The following is a 10,953-nucleotide window of genomic DNA, read 5'->3' as shown; positions in this document are numbered from 1 at the left end:
CTCCGCCCGGCGTGGTGATGCATGCCTGTAATCCCAGCACTCAGAGAGGCAGAGGCAGATGGATCTTTGTGAGTTCGAGAACAGCTTGGTCTACAAAGTGAGTCTAGGACAGCCAGGGATACACAGAGAAACCTTGTCTGAAAAAAAAAAAAATGTGTCCACAAAACTAGGGCAGAAGACCAGCCTGTTCCAGACGCTACACACGGGAACATGCAGAACTGCAGGGTCCTTCTCAAATTTATTTTCCTTTCCTTTTGTTCAGACAGGGTTCCTCTGTGCAGCTTTGGCTATCTCACTCTCAGAGCAGGCTGGTCTCAAATTCACAGAGGTCCCCCTGCCTCTGCCTCCCTCCCTAGTGCTGGGATTAATCGAATGCACCACCACGCCCAGCAAAGGTTTTGTTTGTTTTCAGGGTTTTTGTTTTGTTTGTTTGTTTTGCTTTTTGTTGTTTGTTTGGTTTTTTTTTTTTTTCACACAGGGTTTCTCTGTGCAGCCTTAGCTGTTCTGACACTCAATCTGTAGACCAGGCTGGCCTTTAACTCACGAGATCCACCTGCCTCTGACTCACTGAGTACCAGGATTAAAGGATTAAAGTCACGTGCAATTCATCCTTATAAATATATTCTTCCAAAAAGGAAGCTACTGCATTTAATACTGAGGCTTCAGGAAGTACCTCTAATCAAACCAAACTATAAGAATTCAATTTCAGCTGGACATGGTGGCACACACCTTTAATCTCAGTACCCCGGAGACAGAGGCAGGTTGATCTCTATGAGTGTGAGATCAGCCTGGTCTACAAAATGAGTTTCAGGACAGCCAGGGAAAGCCTGCCTCAAAAAACAAAACAAGCAAACAAACAAAAACAAAAACAAAAAAATTTCAATTTCCCCTGATTGTGTTACCTGAAATTCTTCAAGGTTCTTCAAATATCATTTAATGATTAAAGTATGTCTAACTCCAAGAAAAATACTGGCATGGCTGTTCTTTCTATGATCTGATCTAACTGTTGTTTTCGTGACAGTATTTGCACATTTTTATTTTATTTTATTGCTTTTTGAGACAGAAGTTTCTCTGTGGAGCCCTGGCTGTCCTGAAAATAGCTCTGTAGACCAGGCTGGCCTCACGCTCCAAGATCCCCCTGTGTCTGCCCCCAGAGCACTGGGACTAAAGGTGTGTACCACCACACCTGGTTGTGTTTGCACATTTGAAGGGCTGAGATGTAGTGCTATGGTAGAGTACTTGCCTAGCTGCACAAACTCTGATTTCCATTCCCAGTACTGACAAAGCAGACAGGCTGATGAACATTTTCAGCTATTTACAGAAACACAGGTTACACAAACCTATCACTTTAAAGAAAACTGATGGCACTCTGATCCAATAGAGAAATGGGGTCCTGGAAAACGTGTGCCTGACATTGTGTTTAAGACCTTCCCAGCACAAAAGAATTGGCCAGATGAGTAATATTAGTCAATGGGATGTTTAAAATAGTTTTATCTAACATATAATCAACATCTGGAAAATTGCAAAAAAGCCTATGGTGAGGTTCTGTCTTCCATCACTAACATCTTACACATTACCAGCATATTACAAGATCATACACTTGCAAAAACCTACTTGAAGCACAGGAGGACCAGGGAACTTTACTGGGTTACAAGGTCTACCACTTGTAGAGCTGGGCACTGACAACACACGCCTTTAATCCGAGCACTTGGGAGGCAGAGGCAGAGGCAGGTGGATCTCTGAGTTTGAGGCCAGGCTGGTTTACAGGGCAAGTTCCAGTACAGCCAGGGCTACACAGAGAAACCCTATCTCAAAAAAAAAAAAAAAAAATTAATAAAACAAAACAAAATGCTTGCAGACTTTTGGTATAACACATGTTTTAAAAAATCCATAATCGTCAGGAAAAAAAGCAATTATAGTACTCCTTTACAATGCTAGCCATAAGTTTGAGGCCAGCCTGGCCAATATAGTAACAGATTTTCTCTGCTGACAAACTAAGCCAATTCAAGTTGAATTAAAGATTTAAAAAAAAGAATGTTTTTAAAGCAGGTTTATTGGGGGGCTGTTCTCGGGGGTTTCATTGGTCCACTGGTCTCAGAGAACAAGATCAGGGAAATTGCTGTGTGTGGGTGAGGGAGTGGGAGAGTGCCTGGAATATATAGTGAAGAGCTCTGGAGGAAAGGAAGCCCAGACCCTGTGCTGGAAATTTCAGGGTAGAGGGAGGGGTATGCCAGACATACCCTATAACAAGTAAGGACTGAGGGATGCTGGGAGAACCTGCCGTCTAGGTCCACTTTATTATGTTAAATAAGCACCTCAGCTGCTCATCCTGGATCTAAAGCCCAGCACTGAGTATCAGGTCTGCCAGGGCTATATTGCATGACCACATCTCAAAATTAATTAAATGAAAAAGCACTCCCTCATACAGGTGAGCTTTTCTCATTACAGTTGAACTGAAACATCATTCACCACAGACACGAAAAAGGATGGGGAATCAGCTGGTTAACATGAACTCACAGTAAAAAGATCTGTAAAAATCCCACTAAATTATTTTATTGATTGATTTATTATCTTTAATTTCTTCTTGTTTTTTGTTTTGTTTTGTTTTGTTTTGTCTGAAAACACGCTTTCTCTGTGTGGCCTTGCCTGTCCTGTGTAGAGCAGGCTGTCCTCAAACTCAGAGATATGCTTCATTCCCAAGTGCTGGGATTAAAGATGTGCCACCATAGCCCAGACTTTACTTTCTAAAGTTATTTTTAATTTAAAATAAGTTATGTATAACAAATCATACATAATAGGTTTGGGGATATTTTCAATTGAAAAAAAAAATTGAGACAGGGTTTCTCTTTGTAGCTTTGGTCCTGGAACTCACCCTGCAGAGTAGGCTGGCCTCAAACTCACAGAGACCAGCTTTGTGTCTGCCTCCCAAGAGCTGGGAGTAAAGGTATGAGCCACCACCACCTGGCTCCAGTGAAATGTTTTAAAGTTTCTCTAGCTTATTTACTCCTTTTGTCCACCCTGTGCAGTGCGTCTGGAACGGAAGTTACAAAAAGGTGTGAGCTGCTATGTGCTGGGAACCAAACCAGGTCATCAGCAAGAGCAGCAACTGCTCTTAACCACTGAGCCACTTCTCCAGCCCCTCCTTTTGCTTTTTTGGGGGAAAACTATTGCTACATAGCCCAGGATAACCTTGAACTCACCATTCTCCTGCTTCGGTCTGTGAGTGTTGTGATTACAGTTTTATCACCAACCCCAGCTGAACCCAGGGCTTTACATACACGAAACACACACCACTGTTTAGCTATTTATCACCATTTATACCTGAGTTTCCCCATGGTAGACACGAATAGATATATCATACAAGCAATGACTTTTCAGATTTCTAAATTTTTTTTTTTTTTTTTTTTTAAGAAAAAGGCTAGGGGCTGGAGAGATGGCTCAGTGGTTAAGAGCCCTGCCTGCTCTTCCAAAGGACCTGGATTCAATTCCCAGCACCCATATGGCAGCTCACAACTGTCTGTAATCCCAAATAGGTCTGACACCTTCACATTAATGAACATAAAATAAAGTTAAGTAAATAAAAAAATATATTAAAAAAAAAAAAGAAAAAGGCTGCAAAAAAAAGAAAAAAAAAAGAAAAAGAAAAAGGCTGCTTTGCAGGGTCCTGTGTCCTTTAACATATACACAGGGAGATTTCTAGTGTGTTGAGCTGTTGTTTGATTGTTTTAAAAAGAAAATAACTGTAGGCTAAGATTTTTCAAAAACCTACTTTATTTAGGGTTCTTAACCACCTCTACCTCCCTTCCAACCCCCCCACACACACACACACCCCTAGTTAGGAGAGAAACCAGGTTAGTAGGGACAAAGCTAAGACATCTCTAGCTACTTCCTGCTGGTTAGTTAGTGTCCTTGGGTTCTTCGGGCAATACCGATCTCAACTCTCCGGATTCTAGGAGTCCAGTCCAACAGTAGCAGCAACCTTGAAACGTTCTCCATGTTCTCTGGGGCCTTCCTGTCTAGGAGTGTCTTGAATTGATGCGGAGCAAAGAATCCAAGAAATACAAAGCAACATAATGCTACCTTTCTCTGTCTCTGGCTTTCATTTATATGTTCTCAAACTCCAAACAAGGATGTTTTCCAGCTGGCAAAAACCATGCGCCTCGCACAAGGTACTTTCCAGCTGGAAAATATCACTCACCTCTCAAAAGTCTGTTTTCAGTGGTAGATAAAGCATTTCCATATTCCACACTTGGGACCAAAACAAAAACACATTCTTATAACACAACCAAGTTTAAAAAAAAACAAAACAATTCTAACATTAACAATCTGCAGCCAGGTGGTGGTGCACACCTTTAATCCCAGCACTCGGGAGGCAGAGGCAGGAGGTTCTCTGTGAGTTCCAGGCCTGGTCTACCAAGCAAGTCCAGGACAGCCAAGGCTATACAGAGAAACCCTATATTGAAAAAACAAACAAATAAACAATCTACACATAATAAGAATAATTATGAGAACCATAAAGCTAGAACTTTACATCACATTTTTAAATGAGCTGCTTATACCTCAAACAATAGTCAAACAAAAGAACCTTAATTTTCTATTGAAAATTAAGAACTGACCAGAATTGACAACAGCCTATGATCTTTTAAAAATATGTGCTGGAGTGATGGCTCAGCAGTTGAGAGCACTGGCTGTTCTTCCAGAGGACCCAGGTTGGATTCCCAGCACCCATATGGCTGCTCATGAACATTTGGAATGCTTGCTGCAGGGCATCCGAAGCCTCTTCTAACTTACTTGGGCACCAGGCAAAAACTTTTTTTTTTTTTTTGGCAGGCAAAATATTTGTACACATAAAACAAAATAAATAACTTTTAAAATGCTGTTATAAAGAACTAAAATACGGGCTTTTCTGCCTGCCTGTATTGCAACTAAATGTCTGGTGTGTGTCTACATTCTGCCTTTACAGATACAAGTACCTGTTTGTATGTTACTCTGAGGGAGTGTCCTTTTTTCTTCTTCCTTCATTTTTTCTCCTAGTAGTGATGGCTGAAACTCTAGGAGCTATTTTGTAACTGGAGAAAAGGTTAATGTGGAAGGGTCCTCATCCCTAGATTGCTTTACTTCTAAACTGATTTTCCTTTCTCTTCCTTTCTTATTTAGTTAGTTTTTGTTTTGTTGAGACAGTCTTGCTATGTAACCATGTAGAGCAGGCTATCCTGGAACTCATATCCCACCCCACCAAACATAGTTCCTCAATGCAGCCCTGTAGTTCCACCTCAGAGATCCACCTGTTTCTGCCTCCGGGGTGCCAGGATAAAAGGTCCAGTGAGAACTCACATATATTTAAGAATGAAATTTGACTAAACAAAATGGAAAAACCAAAACCATTTTTATTTTTAAAAAATGTCTCTTTCATAAAAGAAGTTTACAGCGAGACATGGTGGCACACGCCTTTGATCCCAGCATTCTGGAGGAATTTGCAGGTGGGTCTCTGTCAGTTTGAGACCAGCTTGTCTACATAGCAAGTTGCAGGCCAATCAGGGAGACCCTGTCTCAAAACCCTGTCTCAAAAACCAAACAAAAACAAACAAACAAATAAGCGTTACTTGAGAAACAGCAGGGCCCTGTAATCCCAGCACTCAGGGAGGCAGAGGGAGGCAGATCTCTGTGAGTTTGAAGCCTGTCTGGTCTACAAAACAAGCCCAAGACAGCCAAGGAAAACCCTGTCTTGAAAAACAAAACAAAAAAAATAAATAAAAAGAAAAGAAAGAAACAGGCTGAGGTGGTCCATGCCTTCAACCCCAGCATTCCAGAGGCAGAGGGATCTCTGAGTTCAAGGCCAGCCTTGTCTACAGAGTGAGTTCCAGGACACCCAGGGCTTCACAGAAAACAAACAAACAACCCAACCAAACAAGCTACTTACTTCCTCAGCTAATGAATAAATGGGATTTTTTTTTTCAAGACAATTGATCAAATCAAAAGTAAATGATCATGAGGTTGGAAGTGTTAACATGTAGGGTTTCAAAGTGTCAATCATATCTACAGTCATCATTTAAGGAATTAATGTCAGCCAACGTTATCATCCAGAACGTATTTGCAAAGGTCAGAAGAGCAGTGTCTGTCCTCCTCTGTGCTGAGAAGCAGTGACATCAAAGGGCCATGTCACAAGCTGAAGTTTAGTTGGTGGATTTAAGGTAGTTTGGAGTTTTAGCCACTAAGTATGATCTCCTGACCCCTTGGGTTTACAACTTTCCACTCTCTGGGCTGCAGAGAACCCCTCCTCTTCTGAGTTAATCATTTCTTTGCCATTATCTGCCAAGAGTTCTTATCTCTTTTGCTGTCACTTTATAACAGGGTCCTCTTATCAACCGGCACAGGGTCATGTGACCAGTCAAAGCCTATTGAAAGCTTCCTTTCTTCTGATTAGAAACCATCATGAAACTGGAGACATGGTTTACAGCAGGTCACTAATGCTGGAAAAAGTACAGAGTCCAGGAGAACTCGGGCTTGCACCTTTCTGAATTCTGTTTTTTAACCCCCTTTTTCTTAACTTTCACTAAGGGAATAAGGGTTACTGTAGTCTGAGCTTTCCTTCCCAAGGTTACAAAATATGACAAGCTGCAATCTTTCTCACATTCAATGATTTCTGCTGTAAGCCAAAGGACTGCCAATAATTTCACTAAGAATGTCTGCTAGTTCGGATACTGGGGATTTTCAAGAATTTCTTAAGCATGGACTTACAGCTATTGGTAAGTAGGAAGCCACTCTCAACATCTGGCTGCTTCTACTGCTACTGCTGGATTTGTGTCTTAATGCACTTCTTTTCCTATGGTAATTATTAAAAGCAAACAATAAGCCCACACAGATATCACACATTTGTTTTTCTTGAAGTTCAAAGAAGCAAATGAATAGTTCACCACATGGATATCATTTATTGTATCCTGTGTTTGGGGATGTCATTGTATTAGATCAACTTGTCCAGAAAAACACAGTTTCTTTTTTTTTTTTTGAGACAGGGTTTCTCTGTGTAGCCTTGGCTGTCCTGGAACTTGCTCTGAAAACCAGGCTGGCCTCAAACTCTAAGACCATCTGCCTCCACCTACCTAGTGCTGGGCTTAAAGGTGTGGGCCACCACCACCCAATAGAAAATACAGTTCTTAATCGTCTATTTCAGCCTTAACAATTTCTGATCAATTTTAATCAACCATGGTAAGTGAAATTTTGAACAGTTTGAAACAAGCAAATTACACTGATCAAATACCTGACAGGGAGCTTTCCAGCACCAGACAGTACTGAACAGAGGGAGATGTCTCATTCCCTGGGAAATGGGAGTCATTCAAGAAAAACAAAGACGGGCTCTCATTGGCAGATTCGGGGTGGGATCTACTGTAAGCTGTGGTTTGCCTTTATGGACAGAAATAAGCACAGACCCCCCCCCCCCCAATGGAACCTAACGTTGGGGAACTCGTAGGCAAGCTCTCTACCACTGTGCTACACACCTAGCACCTTGGGTTTGTTGTTGTTCTTTGGGAATAGGGTGGACTAGGGTTTGTTTTTGTTTTTCTGCCAGGATCTTATTAGATAGCCTTGGTTGGCCAGAAACCTACCATGAGACAATTCTCCTGTCTCTCTCCACAATGTGGAACTGTAGGTGTGAGCCACCTTGCAGAACTTATTTTTTTAAAGCATAAACACACCACACACACACACCATTTGCAGAGTCTCAGATTTGGTTAATTTCACTGCAAAGATTACGTTCAGTTAATCCTAAAAGTTGAAGATAAGGGATGCTATCTATCTCCAGCAGGCTGTGACTTGCGTGCTGCTGGAGAGTGTGCCCACTTGGCTTCCCCAGGACCGAGCCAGGGTCGGCCCTTCTCCGAAGTCTTTGCAGTGATCGCCAGCCCTGGGTTGGAACAGGATAATCAGGACTCTGGCTTTGTCCCCTTCCTCGGGGGCAGCTCGCTGTCTCCATCTAAGGCAGTGATTGCTTGCTTGCTTGCTTTCTGTCTGTCTGTCTTTCTTTTTTATGGTCTAGCTACACCCTGAAGTATCAATTAAGGAAATGTTCACCTGAAAAAACGTTCTGTACTTACGAAAAAGAAAACACCGGGAAGCGAGTGCCGGAAAGAGAGCATGTGGCTCTTCAGAGGGCCGAGAGACAAGGCACCAGGGCTTTGTAAGCGTTGCGGCCACCGCTCGCTGTGCGCTTAGCGCGGAGGGTACGAGCTAGCCGGCGAGACGGCGCGTGCGCGAGGGAAGAGCGCCTGGGGCTCGCACCCGGGCAAGGCTACCCGGGATTTGACCTCGCAAGCTGCCCAGGGCAGGAAACGCGGGTTCCAGGACCACACACGCGGTGCCCGCGCGGGGTCCTTAGCCCACAGTGGTTGAATTAAAGATTGGAGGGCAGCAAGCGAGTGCAGACGGGAGCTGTTTCTCACCCTCTGCACTGCAGTGGTATCTCTAAGGCTGTGCAGGGACTGAGGCGCGAAGGAACCAGACTTGTGGTCAGACCTCCAAGGCGCTGCTGGGGCTTTATGCTCCCTACCCTCAACCCTACCAAAGGAGCTGGACCAGCTTACACCCCAAACCCCAGGCTTGCCCAGACCCTTCGAAGTGTGGAAAATTCCCGAAGGGAGGAAAAGGAGATAGGGTGGGGGAGGAGAGCTTTTTTCCTGCATCTTCACGACAGCCATCTAGGTATATTTCCCCTGGTTTTACAGCCTTCTAGGTGGCTTGGGGGCTGTTCCCATGGCCACATCTCAGCGATTGAAAAGCAGCTACAGGCATCCAGTTTCCCATCTATTTACCAAGGATCGCTCTGGGAGGCTTGGCAGGACCAGGAAGGCAGGCCGGTGAGGCATCTTGAGACCAGAAACTTGAAGAGGCCATTGCTGAAGGAGAGTTGACCTCCTTAATAAATCTTGTTGACTGCACAGGGCAAACAGGACAAGCCCACTGAGATGAATCCCCACCCCCATCCTACCTTCACACACCCCACGCGCGCAGCTGCAAAGCCAATACCTGGAAGGTTTTGAGATGGCAAGGTACAGGCAGCCTCCCAGACAGTCTAGCTGAGGTTTCCAACAGCAAGCCCACCTTAGTTGTTCTAAGTCTTTGAGACTTGAAACACAAAAATGGAAAGCAAGAAAAGATTCAAGGATAAACAAATCCAGGCTTGGTCATGCTTTGTTTCTGCTCTCTACCTTGCCCATTGGCTGAGGATATCTGAATTCAGTCTTAAACTCGAGTTGAGCTAGAGAAAGCCTCAGGAGGAGATTCTTAAAACAACAGCCACCTTTTCTCCATAACCCTAGCCTCCAGCCCAGGAGGACCAACTTCTCTGCCTGGCCCTCACCCTATTGGAAAGAAAACTCTGAGAGATTCATTTGGCTTCAAGGGAATTCAGAAGTTGGGAGACACTTTCCTTTGACGTTATGAGCAGCATCAGCTTGAGAGGCTGTGCCTGGGAAATCCAGATGATCTGAAATTCACCAGACAAACTGATCCATGATACTTTTTTTGGTTATGTTTTGATTGATAAGCAACGATACCTAATGTTTAAAGTGCAGATAACTTCAGCAGTCTGGGTAGCAGTTCTGTGTAGGAAGATGATGGATAAGGATGGTGTCAAGCCCCGCAAGATGGATAAGCTGGCTGGCACTGCCCCCGAAGGGTCTGTGCTCACTGCCTAGATGGCGATTCGCTCTCTATGTCAACTCCCTAAGGAAAGACAAGCTTTGGGGAAGTCAAGGGAAAGACAGCCAAAACAAAATGCTCATTTATCAACAGCATGGCGCGATTTTTCTCATTCACCTGTAAGTTTTACTTTGTAAAGCCCATTTTCTAACTAAATTGTAGAATCAGAAAGCTGGGTTGCTTTAGAAAAGCTCACTAATGTCAGGCAGGGTGAACTGTAAATAGAACCTCAGCTCTGCTCCCCCTCTCCCTTTCTTCCTTGTATTTGGGGATAATAACTTTTTCTTGTTGTCAAAACAGGGGTTCTCTGTGTAGCCTTGGCCATCCTGGAACTCACTTTGTAGACCAGGCTGGCCTTGAACCCACAGAGATCCACCTGCCTCTGCCTCCCAGAGTGCTGGGGTTACAGGTAGGCACCACTGTGTCCAGCTCTCGGATTATAACTTAAAGTCGAATAGGCTTTCCCCAAAGATGCTTGTAATTGGCTCTTTATATTCCTTTGCATTCTGTAACAGAAACCAGATTTGGATCCCTATAGAATTCAAAAGGGTGAAATGAAGACGAGATTGGCAATAATGTCTAGGGAGGTAAAGGTGGAGGTAAGGGAGAAGAGAAGAAACTGTTGGTGGTCCAGGCCTAGGGTTATTGTATGGTGTACTGTGGCAATGCACTGGGCTGCTGTGATGCAAAAGGAGCCAAGCACGGTCATAGCACCCACAGTGGAGTAAGCATGGGAAGGTGGGGATGCCACGTGGGTGACTGGGTTAAGAAAAAGGGATCCATGTTGTTGGCCTGTGGAGGGAGTCGGTAGGGAAAGCACCAGTTAAGCCATTTTGTTTTTAAACAACTTTGACAAATCCAGTTGTCCTTCCTGTGGAGAGAAATGCTTGTCAGTGTAAGAGCTGGATTTCTTGCTCAGGATCTAAACAGTGTTCTTTATTCCCTCCCAGCTTAAGATCATCTCCACAAAGGAACTTTTTAAGATCACACAGAACCCTCTATCAGTTTTTAAACCTTTCAGGTTCTAGACAAGAAACTCTGGGAAAGACATTGATTTTTTATTGTTGTTGTTGTTTTGTTTTTTTAAGACAGGGTTTCTCTCTGTAGACCTGGCTGTTCTGGACTGGATTTGTAGACCAGTCTGCCCTGAAAGTCAGAGATCTGCCTGCCTCTGCCTCCCCCCCCCCCCCCCCCCGTGCTGGGATCAGAGGTGTGCGCCACCACGCCCAGCTGGTATTACTGATTTTGTCTCCAGTC

At 43.9% G+C, this 10,953-nt stretch overlaps 1 protein-coding gene across 2 annotated transcripts in view; it reads left to right on the top strand.

Moving 5' to 3' along the window:
* Positions 1 to 6,477: 6,477 nt before the first annotated feature.
* Positions 6,478 to 10,953, top strand: part of Nr5a2 (nuclear receptor subfamily 5 group A member 2) — a 123,770-nt gene continuing 119,294 nt past the window's right edge. For both annotated transcript variants that reach the window (XM_055598120.1, XM_055598117.1), the window contains exon 1: positions 6,478 to 6,746. In XM_055598120.1, coding sequence (XP_055454095.1) covers positions 6,683 to 6,746 — 64 coding nt within the window. In that variant the 5' untranslated portion in view covers positions 6,478 to 6,682. The remainder of the gene's footprint in view (positions 6,747 to 10,953) is intronic.

This window comes from Psammomys obesus, unplaced genomic scaffold (assembly GCF_907164565.1).
Source record: "Psammomys obesus unplaced genomic scaffold, mPsaObe1.curated_primary_1811, whole genome shotgun sequence".
NCBI classification, from domain to species: domain Eukaryota; kingdom Metazoa; phylum Chordata; class Mammalia; order Rodentia; family Muridae; genus Psammomys; species Psammomys obesus.
The sequence above is the reverse complement of the archived record's forward strand: the minus strand, read 5'-3'. Positions and strand labels throughout refer to the sequence as shown.